This window comes from Balaenoptera borealis, assembly GCF_965194805.1.
Source record: "Balaenoptera borealis genome assembly, chromosome: 2".
In the NCBI taxonomy this organism is placed as follows: domain Eukaryota; kingdom Metazoa; phylum Chordata; class Mammalia; order Artiodactyla; family Balaenopteridae; genus Balaenoptera; species Balaenoptera borealis.
In genome coordinates this window covers 175620837-175638884 of record NC_138867.1, presented here as the reverse complement: position 1 = coordinate 175638884, position 18048 = coordinate 175620837, and the positions used below count along the sequence as shown (strand labels likewise).

The 18048-nt window shown below is 51.3% G+C and overlaps 1 protein-coding gene across 6 annotated transcripts in view; it reads right to left on the bottom strand.

Moving 5' to 3' along the window:
• The window catches only part of NFIX (nuclear factor I X), a 96864-nt gene that overhangs the window by 64117 nt on the left and 14699 nt on the right, over positions 1-18048 (bottom strand). For 3 of the 6 annotated variants that reach the window (XM_082379792.1, XM_082379791.1, XM_082379794.1), the window contains one exon: positions 4091-4622. In XM_082379792.1, the coding sequence (XP_082235918.1) occupies positions 4091-4622 (532 nt within the window). Of the gene's footprint in view, positions 1-4090; positions 4662-5622; positions 6028-18048 lie in introns of those variants that run through there. The other 3 variants (XM_082379793.1, XM_082379796.1, XM_082379795.1) reach the window with 3 other exon arrangements.

The following is an 18048-nucleotide window of genomic DNA, read 5'->3' as shown; positions in this document are numbered from 1 at the left end:
CAGGTAAGGCCCACCTGTCCCCGGACCTGGAGGTGAGGAGGGAGGCAGAATCTCCTTTCAGAGCGGCACACTGAAGAATGCAGGGGCACACGGCCTGCAGAGTCCAAACAGGGAAACCCTACCGGATAAACCATCAGGTTCCTTGCACAACAACAACCCAGAAACTGCCAGGAAAGAAACCAAGATGAAACAGGAGGAGGAGGACCACCTAGAGATTATAAGACTTGAAAGATGGAGCAACCCACTGCAATGCATGGACCTGAGTGGGATCCTGATCTAGACAAACAAAATTAGGAGATAATTAGGGAAATGTGAACACTGACCAGCTATCCGACCATACTAAAGAAATTGTTTTAGGTGTGATAGTGATATTGCGGTTACGTTTTTCAAGAGTCCTTATCTTTACAGACATGTACAGAAATATTTACAAATGAAAAGCTATGATGCCTGGATTTTCTCCTAAACAACCCAGTGTAAAGGTGGGCAGCAGGGGCTGTGGATGAATTGAGACTGGCCATAAGTCGGCACTGGTGATGGGGGTTCCTTCTATGTGTAAATTTCCCTGTAATGAAAAAGCGGAGATAAAGAAAAGAATACCTGGACTTCATGGACCTCCACGGTGGGCCTGTTGGAGGGATCTGATGGGGAGAAGCTGACATTTCCATTCAGTAAAGCATTTTATTACTTTCAGATTTTTTTTCTTTCCTAGGACCGAGGCCTAGGTTAAGGAGGGTCTGAAGATGCCAGTTCACCTCCAGACCCCTGCAGAAGCTTTGGAGATAGTCTAGTTGTGCTTCCAGACCAGTTCCGCCATCCTTCCTCACACAAGCATCCTTCCTCCTGGCCCCAGGCTCCCCTCTGTCTCCAGCCACTGCCCTGGGACACCCCCTTTGGATGGAAGGACATTGGCAGGAATCTACTACCTCCTCCCCGTGGCAGTGCTCTCTGACCCTGCTCTGCCTCAACGTCCCCTCCTAAACGGAAGAGACACACAGCGACATTCCTTCCCAGCAGGAAGGCCACCCTCATGAAGGGTGCAAAACACTCTGGGTGGCCTTTTAGGACCGCGTATTCTGGGAGTGGAGCTCCTGATGTCACACACACACGTCCTTTAGTCCCTCTCAACCATGCCACCTCCTAAAGCTTCATGTGGGACAAAAAAAAGCGCCCACAAGGGCCATGGATGACAGATGACAATGGTGCCTGGAGGGGAAGCCATGCCCCCATGCTTACCATCATGTCAACTTTGCTTGTCATCAAACCTGGCACCACCAGTTCAGCCCAGATCACGTTCTTCAGCCCAGTTTGAAAGGAAGGAAAGCATTTCTTTTAGAGTCCAACCTACCTCTTGTCTGAGCCCTTGCCAGCCCAGCCCCCAACCCCAGTTTATACTGGAAGGAAGGAACAAGTGGCACCCTACTGAGTATGTCTTTGCGTGGACATGGAGAAGGAACGTCGTGCTATTGGACTGACACTGTTTGGGGGCTCAGCCAGGAGAAGACATTTTCTAGCAAACTGGAGTGGCTTAGAGAGAAAGCCATGCCCACTCCATGTCATCTCGAGGCCACTTACCCAAGGCCCACTGGTAGCCCATGCCTCACCAACTCACCCCCACTCCTTCAGTAAGGCACCCTTGAATTAAAGCAATTTCAGCAACAAAAATCCTACCTTCACTGAAACTATCTGGAGTCCAGGGACTTGAATTACAGACAAATTATAAGAAAACATCCTCAGTGCTCCACTCAGCTTTTGTCAAGGAACTCGGCCTCAGCTGGGACAGAGGTGGCCATGGCTGCATGCAATGGGGCATGAATTTACTCATATTCCTGGGCAAATCATCTCATTATGGCTAGGGGGCAAGTGGGGGCGCCTCCCTTCTCCTGACACCTGCCTGGTCAGTCCAGGACCCAGGTGGCTGGTCAGGAAATGGTCTCCATCACACATACTTCATCCTACCTCAGCCCCATGCTGGCAGCAGTCAAAAATTTGGCCTAAAATAAGAGAAGCCAGGGAAACAGCTCAGCTACAGGGATCCAGCTACAGAGCAAGGTAGGAGGAAGCCGGCTCAAAAGGAAAATGAGTATTAATTTCATCTTAGAGGCCCTAGTTCCAAAATCGGAAGGTGCAGAATCCCCTCTCAGAGGAGCTACCTGACAGACACAAGCTCAAGGTTCCAAGTCTGCCCCAAGCCACTTCCAATACCACCAGGCACACATCCTCCCCACTCTGATTTGCTGAGTAAACAGAGAATCAGGGAGTAACTTTTAATTTTTTCTTTGGTCTCTTTTCCAGAAAGAAAAAGGATGAACGAGGAAGAGGACCGGCAGTTGGTCATTCTTCGTGAGTGGGCCATGATAGTCACACAGGGCCAGGTACAGGCCTAGAAAGATCCATGGAGGGAGGTACAACAGGAGTGGTGGGGGGTATCCACTGCCTCCAACCAACTACCAAAGCCACCTCTCAGAATGAGAGAATGAGCACGAAGAGAGGCCTCAAATACCACTTTTTCCTCCCCAGAGTTCTCCAACACAGTAACTCTAAGTGATTCTAATCCCACCGCTGATGCAATGCTGAAAGTGCCCCAAAATTTCCTTTCTGGATTAAGTCATACCTCTCCTCCCAACATCCCAAACAGGCAAGGGGGTAACCACAGCAGAAAAGTGAGTTGCTTTTCTTTTTTGTGAATGAACAGGAAGGAAGATACACACACACACACACACACACACACACACACACACATATTTGCGGGAAAGAACATTCACTAGAGTTGAAGTTAAGCCACATTCTCTTACATTCGCATGAAGAGAGAAAGAAGGGGGAAAAAGGGGGGGAAATACTGGAATGGTGGAAAGGAAAAAAAAAAAAAACACAGAGAGAGAGAAAGGTTTGGTAGCCCTCTCATTACAAGTTGGTTGGGCATAATGTAAACACACTTCTGCCTTGCTTAATCACAGAGTGCCGCCCGTTTAGGTTTCAAAGGCGGCAGTAAATTGGGCGTAGCTGAGTGGAGGCTAAAAATTAACCAGCCATCTCTGTTTCAATTTGTAAGAAAACAAAAGCGGAAAGAAATTATAAAAAGGGAAAGGGTAGGGGAAAAAAAAAAAAAAGGAAAAGAGGAGGAGAACTGAACCACACAACCCAAAATGCAGGGTGAAATTGGAAAAGCAAAGAGGAGAGCTGGAACTACTCGGAACACAAAAGGAAAAGGAGATTTTACAGAGTTTTGATTGTTTGTTTCTTTAAGACCCCTTCCGCAGCAAGGCCCACTCCCTGGCATGCCTATGTGGGGGAGAGCCTCTCCGCCCCCCAGCAGAGGTATGGGGGCTGCGGGCATCCATCCGGGGGTCTCGCCACTTCAGCTAAAAAGCGAAGGGGAAGGGACAGTGCAGGGTAAGAGCGCAAGGAATCTCATGCTCATTTTCACTCTCTGTGAAATTGAATGACTTTTCTCCTCTCCGTCAGCCAAATCCCAGCCAAAACAGCTCCCGCCTGGGCATCTGGGCCTCAGAAGCTGCCCGCCTCTGCCTTCTTTCCTCTTTCCTATTCATTCTGTCTCATATCCGGGGGTTTTACACGCCCCTCTCTCCACCGAACCGCTGCCCACCCTGCTTGTGCCAAATCTGGCGTTTCCCCAGGACTTGAGGGGACGCTGCAGGAAAACCAGTACCTGCCCCCCAATACTTCTTCTGATTCATTTTAAATCAGAGCAAGGAGTGATTTTTTTTTTTTTTTTTTTGTGGTAGTGGTGTTCATCACAAACTCTCACCATCGTGGATAATTCTGGGGCATCCTGGCCCCAGTCCTAGGACCTGCAGCGTCTTTTGGGTAAGATGAGTCCTCCAAAGATGGAGATGCACGAAAATCAGTAACACGGCAAATGAGCAAAGGAGGAAGAATGGAGAGAGTGGAGGGAAACAGAAGGGAAAAGGGAACATCAAACGTGCTTCAGGCCTCAGCAGGACGGGCGCACCAGTTAGGCCCATCGCGTCTATGCATGTATCGTTTGGAAAGAAGAGGTACAATAAACAGAACAAATGCCAGCAAGTAAAATAAAATGGGGTGGGCAAAAGAGGGATTGAGAGCAACCTACCCGGAGTGTGGACAAAGTAAGCCAGATAAAGATCCAGTTCTTTGATTGTGACTCCAATGTGATGTGGCTGCACGCACAGGCCGGGGTTCGAGCACTGGGGCGACTTGTAGAGCCGCTCCCCGTCAGTACTTTCCAGGGGGATCCCCTTAAACAAAATCACCATGACCAGGTCCAGCCGCCACACCTTGTCGGCCTGGCGAAGGCAGTCAATCCGCCGGATCTTGCCCTTCTGGTCGGGGTTGGAGAGCACACAGCAGGGGGGCTTCTTGCCCGTGATGGTCAGCACAAAGTCCTCTCGGAACTCGGGCCGGATGTCTTTGCGCAGCTTGGCCAGCAGCCGGGATGCCCACTTCTGCTTGATCTCGGGCTTCTCGCCCAGCAGCTCGTCCTTCACCGCCCGCTCCTCGTCCTTCGACATCCGCTTCTCGTGCTTCTTGAAGTACTTGCGCTTCCGCGCCTGCAGGTTGAACCAGGTGTAGGAGAAGGCGCGGACGTGAGGCAGCAGCGCCTCGATGAACGGGTGGAACTCATCCTGCAGGCGGCAAGCCGGGAGCATGCGGGGCGAGGGAAGACGGGAGGAGGGGAAGACGGGGTGAGGGGGAAAGAGAAAAGGAGAAAAGAAGCGTTAGAAGGGGGGCACAAGAAAAATCGCCTTCTCCTCCTCCGCCCCCCGCACAACAATTTTCTCTTGCGATTGTTCTAGGAAAGTGTGGTCTGGAGCTGCCACCAGCCTAGCCAGCCGCTTGCTCCCATCTCAGCCTCAGCAGCCAGACAGAGACACCCAGAGCCTGAGCACACACCTATTCTCTCTCTCTCTCTCTCTCTCTCACTCACTCACACACACGCGCGCACAGACAACGTTGCCGTCCACACACACACGCTGCTGGTATCCCCGCCAGGCTCTGTCGCGCCCATGACATCTCCATGTTCTATCGCAGCCTCGAACTCGTCTCAGCTCGCCCCAGCACAGTGTCCAGTCTGCACAAATGCCCGTGGACGCACACGCGGGGCATGCGGGGGCCGCCTCACGCCCGGACACTGGTAGGTTTTTGGCCACCCCCAAGAAGAGAGAACATGACATCCACGAGCCAGCAAGCGAGGAAACGGATTTGGCTTCCCCCTCCCCAGGCTGTTTTCATTCTCTTTTCTCCTGCTCCGACTGGAACATCCACCCCAGCATTTTAAAAATCAGATCTAAACCCTAAATATGTGATTTCAGCTTTGTAATCGACACCAATACTAATGTTAATCTCAGTAATAAGGAAGAAAACGCTTCTTGTTAACACAAATAAGGAGGTGGTATCAATCAACCACGTTAGGGTTAAAAGCTACGTGGGGCATCCTGCGCCCCATCCCCACTGACCCCTTCACCCTCCTTCCCACTCAGTCAGGTGACAGAGGGCCGGGCTCTCAGTTTTTGCTTTTTTTCTTTCTTCTTTTTTTTTTTTTTTTTGCTTGTTTGCTTGTTTGAAGTTTAAATAATAATTGATTTCTGTTTACAAAAATAAAACTGGAAAAAATTAAATAATTACCATTGATCTGAAGCACCCGGCAAAGCCCAACGCCCGATTCTGAGCTTCTGGACTCAACAGAGTTGTGAGTTGGGGGCGGGTGGGGGGAGGGGGGAGGGGGAGGAGCAGGGGAGGAAGGTAAATGTTTTAAAGGGGGTTATTATTGGTGTTCTGGGGAATAGGGGCCGGGCTTGGGTGGATTCTCAAACCCTTCCCCCTCCTCCCCCCCACCCATGCTCCACTGCACAGAAGGGGGAAATTAATATTTTTTTTAAAGGAGCAAAAAGAAAGAAAGGTCAGGGATAGCAAGCAGAGAGAGGGAGCGAGTTGGTTACCACACACGCCAGGTAAACAAAAGCCAACAAAAAAAATTTTTTCAGTTTCACCCCCTGCGCATCATCTTCCCGTTAAAAATAAATAAATAAATAAATAAATAAAAGAAAAATATGCAAAATTTAAAAGTCAAAACCTACCTCCCACCCGCCCCCCCCCAACACACAACACGCCCTACCCCACCCCTGTGCAAAACAAAAACAAAAACAAAAACCAGGAGGGGGAAAAGCGGCAGCTGAAGAAAAAGGCTTTCGGCTTTGGCAGCGGCACAGGGGTATAAACTTCGAGCTGCCTTCCTCCGCCTCTGAGCCTGATCGCAGGCAAAGGGGGAGCTCGCAGATTCCCGGGGAAGAGGACGAGTTCGGACCGGCTGCAGATCGTCGCTGGCAGAAGCGTGCAAAAGAGGGAGGGAGCAAGGGAGGGAGGGAGGGAAGGAGAGAGAGAGACAGGGAGAGAGAGAGAGAGAGGACGTGGATGGGATGGGGCTGTGTGTGTGTGTGTTGTGTGTGTGTGTGTTTGTGTGTGTATGTATGTGCTCTGGTTGGGTTTTGGATTTTTTTTTTTTTTTTTTGCTTCTTTTCTCTCTCTCAAACTCCCTCTCTCTCTCCCCTTTCATGCTCAATCCCCATCCATTTGCTTGTGCCAAAGCCAGTAAAAAAGGGGGGGGGAGGAAGGGGGGGAGGGAGAGAGAGAAGGATCCACCTATTTGGCAATGAGACATCCTCGAGCAGCCAATGGCTGCGTCCAAGGGGAGGAGGGAACCTGGCAAGCCGAGAGGGTGGGGAGAGCCCCCGGCAGTTGGAGACCAAAAACAATTTGCCCAATCGACAAGTTCACGTCTAATGAACAAGCAAAGTCCAGCAGTTATGAATTTTTCATTCCAGGCTCCCACTCGGGTCCATTTGGCAGCGGCCACCCAGCAAATCTGAAGGGGGTGAGGGGGACTAGGACTGAGGAAGACACAGAATTTTTTTTTTAAGCCAGAAAAATAAATAAATAAAGGCTTGACTCCGGGGCGGGCTGTCGGGCGGGAGGGAGCCCCAGAAGGCCTTGGGGAAAGCAGCTGCGCCTTCTTCTCTGTGTTTTGGTTTCAGTCTCTTTCTCTAAGGCCCGCACACTCTTTTTCTGGTTCTATTTCTTTTTTTGTTTATGGGACGCACAGGGGCGAGTGGAAGTTTTCCTCCCTGGCCATACACACAAGCCTGCCTGCCGTGCTATGAATAGAAAGAGAAGAAGAAAGAGAGCTCGGAAAGTGTCGATGCCAGCAGCACTTCCAGGGCAGGGACCTGGCGCCCAGGGTGTAGCCACCCTTTCCCCCGGTCTGGCTGCTGCTCACAGGAGCACTCCCAGACGAGGCAGGCAGGCCCCCCAGCACCTCACGCACGGCCTCCCTCTCCCCAGCCCCCAGCGAGCTCACTGCCTCCCTCGGCGGCCCACACCCAGCCACGCACGCTCCATTAGCAGTGAAGAGGGATGCCAACGCAATGCAGCTCCGCTCGAGAAACTGCAACAGTTTATTAAAATAGCCTCCTGTCACAGCACTCCACTGACAAGCACTACACTCAGCCACAAACACAACAGCCAACCCCAGGAGGAAGTGCCACAGGCACGAAGATGGACACTACTTCCAAACACAGAGTCCTGCCTATGCACGACGGCCACCACCACCACCTCCTGAACTCTTAATTCTTTGCTTTCTCCAGCTCTGCCCTCTCCACTTGATCTGTGTTTAGTGTCTCTTGGTTGGAGGAGAGGGAACACTCACCTACCTGTGCCCCGTTCAATTCAGACTAAAGGGCCCAAACCATATGGAGCAAGGTGCAAGAGCATGAAATAAGAACCCTAAATGAAAGGGAGAGAGCTAATAAAGGAAACGAGAAAGCAGAAAAGAGCTCTATCAGGAAACGTGAGACAACCTTGGGGAAACCGAGTCAGCAGGAAGAGCTCCCCAGGGGAACCCCTGCTCTGGACCTTCCTCCCAGACAGGAAGGTGAACATGGGGGAGAGAAGCCAGGAGTGTGGAAGCCTCCACTGGGTCCTCTCCTCCGGCAGGGGCTCCTGAGCAGCCATGCTTTAGGCCTTTGAGAAGCAGTAAGGAGGAGACAGTTATTAAAGCAATGGAAGAGCAGAGGAGGACGTGAACACAGACAGGGAGAGACTGATGCGACTCAGAACCCAGTCCCTCCAGCTGCCCTCTCCCCAGGCGAGGCTCAGCCCTCAGCTGGCAGCAGAAAGGTCACTGCTCACTCTCGCCCCTTTCTTCCCCATCTGAAACCCTGTGCTCGGCGGCCTTTACGCTCAGCGGAAAGGTTCGAGGAAGAGGGCCCGGGGTGTGCCCAAACAAAACATGTAGCCCTGGGCTGGCGCTGGACCCAGACCACAGGAACACTGCTGCCCAGCACCTGGGACCCCAGTCCAGGCCCTGACTGGCCTGACTGGCCTGACTGGCCGAGAGGAACAGTTAGAGGCGAGAGAGCGAGAGGCAGGTGTCACTGCAAGACAGGCCTCTTAGGGTGGTGTTCAATAATTAACATCACATTAATAACCAGCTTCGGTCCAATTAGTCAAGGATATTAGCTGAGTAACATAAGGTACCAAACCCTGTCTCTCTCCACCCTGAGAGAAGCAAAGTTACTTTCCAAAGATGAGATGAGACAAACAAACAAAAATAATAAAGATGAGATGGTAGAAACTACAAGTGAGTTTATATTTGGCATGGGGGTGTGTTTTTCTGGTATTCCGATTCATACTAAATATTAGACACCAAACAGAAAACGGCCAATGTGAGCCTCCTAGAGAATTCTAACATGTTCCATCTCACAGACCACCATGCCGGGTGCTAAACATGGGTCGATTGTGAATCTGGTGGTGCAACTGGGTAGGTGGCAAGGGAGATGGTGGATGGAAGGATCCACTTGTAAGTTAGGGAAACAGGACAAGATCCATGATTCACTCCTGGATGAAGGGAGAGGTCAAAGGTCGATGGAGTGGTGGAGAGACTGCACATAAAAGTGGCCCAGGAGGACCAACGGAGTGTCTCAATGGAGCCGCAGGGACCCACTGCACCCCCTCAATTCTCCCTTAACAGGAGGAGCAACAGGCACTTCCCAGGGGAGGAACAGGGAAGGAGAACAATCATCAATTGTCCTTCACCTGCCAGTGGCCTGTAACCTTGAAGGTGGGCTGAGAGGATTCCCAGGCAGCACTCTCCCCTCACCCTGCTCCCACAGAGGCATCTGGCTCTCGGGGGAGGCCCTCCTGGGTGAGCAGCCAGGGTATTTCTAATGACTGGGTCTCTCTCCCTCCTGTGGGGCACACAGAGAAGAATCGCTCAGGTTCCAATAGAAACACTTGGCGAACCCGACCCCTACAGCCCCCTCCTCCTGAATGCCACTGATGGCGGCTTTCGGTCCTGGACACGCCCCTCAGAAACCCCAGACAAAAGGGGACTGTCCCCCTTTTGTTAAGAGAGTAGAGGCTCCTGTTGGAAGATTACCTGTCCCAGTCTCGGTCTTGGCTGGGAGCTCAGATACTCTGCACCCTGCACCCCGATTAGAGCCAAGGCAAAAAAAAAAAACCTCTGAGGATTCAAGGCTTCTCCAGGGCTGAGCCACCCGAAAATGTAAGGGCTCAGGGGATGGAGGGAGCAAGGGGACAGGCAAGCCTTGGAGGAGAAGGAGAGGGAAGGGGAGAAAGGGAATGAGAGAAAAAACGGAGGGGTAAAGAAGCCAGTGATGCTGGTGACAGTAGCGAGCAAAAAAGAAAATTAAAGACAACAAAGAGGAAAAATTAAGGAAAAGCAGGGAAATTTGAGGGGAAAGGTATTTTCCCTCATTTAACAGAAAAATCCCAGAAGCCAGAGATTAGACTTTTAAAATTCACATGGGCTTTTAGTTTGTGGAGAGGAATTTTTCTGCCTTTGTGAGAGAAAGGCCTCTCTCATTACTGTCACGTATATAGAATTTGATTTTTTTTAAAACAACAACAGTTTTCACTGAAACATTTCTGAAATACCCATGCTGGTTTCAGCCATCACTAGGAAAAATGTGCCTCCAAAAGAAAAAGAATGAGCATGCCGTAGGAAGATGAGGAATAGGGGGAGGGAGAAAGAAAGAGAGAAGGAAGCCCAATCCTGAGAGAGAAAGACAAGCTGGGCCCAAAACTGCAAAGAGAGAGGACAGAGATGGAGGGAAAGAAGACGCAGCTGAAAAGGAAAAATGAGCAAGGAGAAAAGATAAGGACTCTAGGACAGGGGGAAGAAGAAGAAGAATGAGAAGGAGAAGGGGAAGAAAAGAAAAGAAAAGAAAAACTAGCTAAAGTGACTGCTTCTAGCTTGAGAAAGTTAAATGTGTCGTTTTCCAAAAATCCACAAAACAAATGAGGCCTTCTGGATTATTTAAGGGAAAACAGGGAAATGTGTACAGAATCTCACTCATATACACAGTATTCAAAAATCTTCAAGGAAACAAAATAATTTTCCCAGCCTGAGACAGGTTTTGCAACTGGCCTATACCTGCCAATAGTGAAACATCTAGAAGCACAAGAAGTTATATCTTTAAAAACAGGGCCACTATTTGGAGGTCACTTTATCTTTAAAAAAAAAAAATCCTATTTGTCCACATCCTGCTTGCTTTAAGGCTCAGATTTATTCTTTCAGACCCTGGACACATGCTAGTTTTATATATGTCCGTGTTAATTTAGATAACTATACACAGTGCAAATAACTGACAAAACCTACATAGGAATTACCAGATATATCAGGATCCATTTTACTACTGCATCTCTGCAGCCTGGGTGAAAAAAGATGCAGGAAATTTTAAAAGGCCACAAATAGAGCCCTGATTAGCCTGTCCAATTCCTGGGATTTTATAATTCAGCGTTGGCCTGAACCGAAAAGAAGCCAACTTCGTATCCCTGAGATCTTCCATCTTGTCCCACAGAAGAAGGGATACAAGAAAGCAGTGGCCCGACTCCCGGACAGAAATGGAAAGAGAACCGTAGGCAGCAAAAGGAAGGGGCCGGCTGCTTATCTGAGAGGTGGGTGGGGCCTCCCCTCTCTGGGGGGGCAGGCAGGAAGGGGCTCTGCAGCCAGAGTAAAATCATCCAAGAGTCTGGAACCGCCAAGCATGGAAACCAGAATATGCACATTGCGAGGAGGCTCGGAGAATTTGGACAAAGCGGGTTTTTGGCTGACTTGGGCCTGTTTTTCTCTGCCCAGGAATGGCGGACCGGACGGGGGTTTTCTAGCATCCTCAGCTTGCTGAATGGATTTGCCCCGCACCCCTTGCTGGGTCTAGGATGAGGCCTGCCTCAGAACCAGGCTGCACACTCCTATAAACCAACACCCACCCCCTTCCCTTCCTTTTCTCCTCCTGACTACAAACCGGGAGCGGTGGCCTGGGATCGGGCCAACAGGCAGCCTCATTCTGGCTCCAAACACCACCCTGCTCCAGGCACATCTCCCCTCTCCCTCCTGGCACTGAATAAAATCGGGCAGGAATAGAGGTATTGGGGAAGACGATCTATTCTCTCTAGTGCAACTGGAAATTGTTTACTTTCATCCTCTACAGAGTATGGGAAACAAAACCCTAGTCTTTAATTCACTATTTAGCTTGAAACTTTCTTATGTCACCAAACAGAAGTAAAAGCCGGGAAGGTCAGAGCCCAGTCGTCCATTCAGGGAGCTATGTGAGGATGGGACCCTCCGAAGATCAGAATGAACGAACGCACAGGACAGATGACAGCCAAGGGCTTCAAGGAGCAAGGGCAGTGCGAAGAAGCCTGAGCCTCACCCATCAAGTCGGCCTGGAAAGTGTCACTCCATGGTGGTCAAGGGCCCGGGAAGAAGGAAGAACCCCACAAGCCAACTTCACAACTTTCTCTAAAGAAAAACTGAAAAATTGACAAAAGGCATGGGAAGGGGAGACTAGCAGGTGAAGATGAGGTCTGTGCCCGGCGCATTGAGAAAATATCTGGAGGGCAAGAGAGGAGGCCAGAGCAAACAGCAAAATGTTGAAAACTCGCCCAAGGCCCGGCTGCCAACTACTGACCCCAGAAAAGGCTTGAGGATCCTCCAGGGAAGACGGTCCTCTCCCCTGTCCCCACCACTCGCCCTGCACTTTGGAGACAATTCCTGTGGTCTTCCCAAGTCCTCTTCATGAGCTCCATGAGTTCCGTCAGGATGTTTTGACACCCCCTTGCTTTGCCAGGTCTATTCCCCCTGCCACAGGAGAGAAGAGCCAGGGCAAGAGGAGAGTTTCTCTGAGCTCCGGGTGCCCTCTGCCTGGTCTGCACTCCCCTAGACCCAGAGAGAACCTCTTTCTTGCAGTTGCTGTGGCAACAGGCAGTGCCCAGAGCCTGGGGCAGAGAGCGGGTGGCCAGGATGGGAAGAGCCCGAGGTTTTCACTGCTCGAGGGCTCAGGGGAGCTGGATGGGCCCTGTCCAAGCAAGCGGCTTCCCCCAAATGTACAGTTTTAGGAGTTGGAAGGAAGACATTTTTCAATCCCTCAAAATGTATTGTTCTCCCCAACTATTTTATTATCAGAATCATTGCCAAGGAAACCTGAGAATCCTTATTCCCCTGGTGTCTAGCCCCTTCGGAGGCTGGCACCAGGGTGCCCAGAGCTTAGGACCATGCCCACCCCTCGGCCACAATCCGTCCCTCACTGGCTCCCTTTCTTTCTTACCCTCTCTCCCCCTCTGTGTCCTCCAGCTCCAACACAAACTGTTTGCATGGGAAGTCTCCCTCTATGACCCGATTCAGCACACACAAGAGAAAACTGTGGGCGACAGACCCAACGTCCTAACGAACTTGAGTTAATTAATGCTAAGGAAGAAAAGAGGCGCCCTCGCTCTGTTGAATCACGGTTCACTAGCCCTTTCAGTTTGCTGTGGGTGGAGGAAAAAAAAAAAGAGGCTTTTTGGTTCAAATATTTTTGGGGGGCGAAGGGAAAACAAAAACACCGCAGAAGGGCCGTGGAGGGCGAAGCTGTCAGTACCTGCCCAAAGAAGCAGAGGCAAGAGCGGCCAAGCGTTCTCCCTCAAGCTTCTGGCCTGAATGGTGCTGGAAAGGCCAAGAAGGGGAAAGAAAAGGAAGGGGATTATCAACTGATTGCGGGCCTGTTCAAATAAATCGCTCCAAAAAATTATACTGTCAGACTGTAAGATACATACATATACATACATATTTTTTTTTAAAGCCCAAACCCAACAATTTGATTTCATCAGAGCCGTGAAAATGTTTTAACAGTGCAGAAAACCGAAGTATGGATGGCACGAGTACAAAAAATTTAAGTGTGCAGAAAAAAAGAAGAGGTGGTAATGGGGAGGGGGAGAACAGCTGCAATTTTGCTTTCCAGATGTTGACAGCAAAATGTAATTGGCATGTAACTTCTTCCTTACCAATTTTTATCCTTTGGTCCTGAGACGTTAAACTCCTACAGCTAAACCTAAGTCTGCAGGTGGTTTCCAGGCACTCTGCACACGTGGAAGAAGGAAGCCTCATGGGCCACATGCCTGAGAGGTTTTTTATCAGCCCACTAATTTTTACAAGCCCTCCCACCATTCCTTAGTGGAGAGGCCTGAGCAAAGCAGGCTGGAGAACTTTCTTATTTAAATAATAATAATCATTATTATTATTTTGTAACCCTCGGCCTTTACTTTTGAGGCTGTGCCTTCCTTTTTAAAAAATAAACTTTTTAACTGAAGTGTGGCACACAGAAAGAAAGCACACAGTTCTAAGTCTTCCACTCGATACATTTTCACAAAGTGAACACACCTGTGTACCTCCACCCAGATTAAGAAACAACATTTTCAGTACCGCTCAAGGGGCCTTGAGTTTTTCAACTACAGAGTTCTCATAATTCATATGCCTTAGAAATAGCTCCAGCCCACACCCGCAGCCTCAAATTTGAGCACCTATGTATACACGCACGTTACAGAGCCAAGTGCACTACTCATGTGACCACAAAAATTCGTAGTGAAAAGAAGCCCCTTGAATCCTCACTGCTGCAGACGGGTTTCTGCGCCTCTGTCTGTCTGTCCGTCTCTCTCTGTGCTTGCCCAACTCTGATCCCATCAACAGGGCAACCAACTATGCAGCCGGGTTAGTGGACAAGCAGGGCAAGTGTGGGAGACAAACTGGGCCCACCGAGCTGAAAGCCAAACAGCCATAGTGACTGAAGGGAGTAAGCAGACAGGGACTGGGGGGCCCTGATATTCGGCGGTCATGAGGGAAAAGTGGCTCTGCAGAGGCAGGGGTTCCTGAAGGGTGAATGAGCACCCATCAGGACAGGCTCTCCTCATCCCTGTCCAAAAGAGCCTTGCAGGGAGAGGAAGGGAGTAGCAGTGGCAGAAGGGGGCCTAGAGAGTGAGGGGGTCCTGGGGTGGAGCTGCCGCGGGAAGGGAGGCCCAACTCTGCTGCATCTGCCTCCCTCTTTCCCTGGCTCCAGCCCCAGCTGGCTCCCCCCTCACTTTCGCTCGCACTAAATTTACTTTAAAATTTTAAAATTAAATTTTAAAAAAAGCAGGAAAGAGAAAGCACTGAAGGCAAAATACCTCCCACAATATCTTTCCAAGGGGGGAAAAAAGTTTCTGCTTATGTAAAAAAAAAAAAAAAAAAGAATGCAAGGGATCGCTGAAAAGTCTAAGCACCGAATAACAAGGTAAATAAAACAGGAACCCATTTAATTAAAAACACCTGAAGCAAATAAATAAGTAACTCCCTTTGCAATGCGAAGCCACTGCACAGCCACTGGTGCCTGGGGCACAAGCCCCTACCCCCAATTTCTTGCCCACTTACTTTCCCCTTTCTTTTCTCGAGGGAGCTGCGTCTTCCCCAAGCACCACCAAAGCCTCTTTTCCTTTCAAGCCCGTCCACCCAACACCTGGGGGAATGACCAGGACAGTGGCTCAGCCTCCCACCAGCCTGGAGCAAACCTCTGCAGCCCTGATGAAATGTTTCTTCTTCTATTCTTACATCTCCCTAGGCTGTGCCCACCACTGGCCCTGGACCCTGCTCTCCTGCCCCAAATCTAGGCCCTGTGGGTAGTGGCACCATCCTGGGGCTGGATGCCAGCCCCAGCCCAAGTAGACAGCTCTCTCCCCTACCAAGGGCACGGGGCTGCAAAGGCAAGCTCTCGAGGACCGAATTTTCTCTTCCTATTGCATATGAGGCTGGGAAGAAAGAACTGTTCAGCTTAATTTAAAATATGACAAGGGATCTGAGCTCTCTGAGGCTTCGATCTTTAGAAATACTGGATTACTTGATCCTTTTTTTGGGGGGGGGTGCAGGGTAGGCGACGAGACTGTGCATCTGAGACCCCACACCCGCCAGCCACCGGGTTTGACTCTCCCACCAGCCGGCCGCCAGGGAAACGCGCCCTCGGCTGGCACGGGGGTACCAGAGCCCGGCTCCTTTCTTCCTTTCTTTCTTTTTTAAATCGCTCTAGCGAAAACCAGGCAGTGGGTCAGGGCCCAGAGGCGGGGGAGGGAAGAGGAGAGGGTTGTCTCTGAAAGAGGGGGGAAAAAAGGAAAGCGAGCCTCCAACTCCGGGAGAAGAACGGCCGCCGCGGCAAGTTTCCCGGCTTGTGCCAGTTTGGGGATTTGCGAATCAAACCGGAGCGGAGGGAAGGCGATTGAGAAAAAAAGCCCGCATTAAAACTAACCAGCTTTGCCTAAAAGTGCGCTTTCCACCCTTAAATAAGACAATACCGAGGGGAGAGGAGAGGCGAATTATTTCGCACTCTTTAATTATTCCAATGCTTAGCATTATTAAAGAAAAAAAAAACCACACACATTAGCCAATGATATATTCTAACTCTCAACAAAGCTGGTATTTTTCTCTGATTACAGACTTTGCGGTGGCAAACCCGGGCTCCGACGACAGAGGCAGTGCAGAAGCGCGCTCCTAAATGAGACACAATTTTATTAAAATCATGATAATTCCTCGTATTTCTATAGCGCCTTTTCAGGGGCAGAGATCCCAGGTGCCCCAGGCCGGTTCTACCAGGGAACCGGCGACCAAAAGCTCAGTCGCCAAGCAGGCGAGGCTCGAGCTCCACGGACAGCCGACATGTATTTTTTTCCTTTCTTTTTTTCTAAATGCCTGTTTCCATTATCCAGCCTCTGTCTCACGTTAAGAAAAAGAAAAAAAAAAAAAAGTACAAAAACTACTTACAATTTTTAAAATAATTTTTTTAAAGAAGAGGGAAAAGATGACCCGAAAAATAAAAGGGGGAAAGGGGAGCTAAGTGTGGTCTGGGAGCCTGAGGGGAGTGGATGCGACCGGGGTGGGGCGCCTCCCATCCCATCGAGGGTGCCGAGCGCCGTGTCAACCGCTGCCCCGGGTCACCTCCCCAGTCGCAGCTGGAGCGGGCTGAGTCATCCGCACGTGGAAAAGGAAAAGGACCTAACACCATCAAAGCGCCCTTAAGGGTTTCGGGTGATGAGAAGTCGGGTTTATGACTGGCTTCCGAGGGGCAGATCGGGAGGCCCCTGAGTGCTTTCTCTGAACGCCCGGGGGCTGCTCGAGCTCCGGGGGCAGACTTGGGGGCGACGCCTCTTCCAGCACTAGCCTCCCTCGCCAACAGGTTAAGTCGGACCCACTCGGCGCACACGTTCTTTTTCCTCTTTTCCATCCTCTGCCCCGGCCTGCCCAGAAGAAGTGCTGCAAAATGGCTGGTAGCAATGGATGGAGAGGCCTTAGCGCCCCAAATTCAAGAAGTCAGCGCCGAGGGAAGGCGGTGTCGATCAGATGATATCTGAGGGGGAAATTTTTTATAAAGGTTCTTAGAAGCTGCGCAACTCCCGCGGCCTGAGGGCGGAAAAGAGGGAAAGGGAAAGCGCATTTTCTAACACTTAGTCACATTTCTTCCCTGTGCTCGCTGGAGGCCAAACGCCCCCAAACCCAGCCAACCCTTGAAACAAACAAAATGCTCCCCTGGTAAATTTCCCCGCCCTTATTCACACACAAGAAAAGAGGCGACTTGGGGAGAAATGGGGAGGCTCTTCCGCGGCTAGGGGTCTGGAGGCCGAGACGCGCACGAGGGATTCTCTCTCCGTAAGGACGCCCCAAAGTTGCCCTCAAGATTCTGGGGGCAGTAAAGCTCAAAAAGTCCCTCGAGCAGCCAAAGAACAGGAATCATTAACATCGCATTCTTCCCAAAGCCCTCTCGTTATCCCCTGTCGGGTATCAAGATGGCACAGGAGGAGGGACACTGAGGAAACGGCGGCCCGGAACCCCACGCCGCGCGCCTGGTGAAGGGACCGAACCCGCCTCGAGGCCAAAACGCCGCCATTTGAGCCCCTTCTGGCGCAGGCCTCTGGTGCTGCAAATGGCGAATGTCCCAGAATGCGAACCAGGCCGGCCCTCGACGCCCGCACCGGGTTACTTTTTGCGGGGTCGCGGGGAGGGGTTGGGCCGCGCCGGAGCTAGAGGGAGCCGCGCCTGCGCAGTGCGGGGTCCGAAAGGCCGCCACAGACCCCCTCGGGGTCTAGTTGGCATCATTCTGGTGCTTCTGGCTGCGACGCAAACGGCCCAAGGCCTCGCCTGTCGCCGCTGCTCCTTCACACCCGTTCCCGGTTTCCCCTCACCTGCCCGCGGGGGCAGTGGTCCTCACTCCTCATTGAACGCCTGGAGCCGTTCTGCCTGCCGAGCGACACAACCTTGTGCCACAGGCGCTTTCCACATCCGGGGCTTCAACGCACCGCTTCCCGCCTTTTCGCCTCGGCGCACGCGCACGCCCGACTTTGAGCCCTGGCCCTCAAATGCCCTCGGGTCCCGGCCGTCCGCACCTTGGAGGGCTATGCTGTCCCCTTCTACCCGGTGGTGCGCGTTGCAAGTGACAACGACAGTCAGCACCCAAGTTCCGCGCGTGGAAAACACCCAGCTCTCCCCTTGCCTGAGCCCAGGGGAGGCCTCCCCACGACCCCCACCCACCTATGTTGCCCCCCCAAGCCAAGCGTGAGCCAATTGCAGCGGGTCGGGGAAATGTCACGCACGAAAAGAATACCCGGAAGGTGACAATGAAACGAGTCGCAGGCGGCGGGAGCCTGGCGAGGGGCATACGCTGGGGCTAGCACACGGGCACCGGGCACCGGCTGCACGGCTCTGCC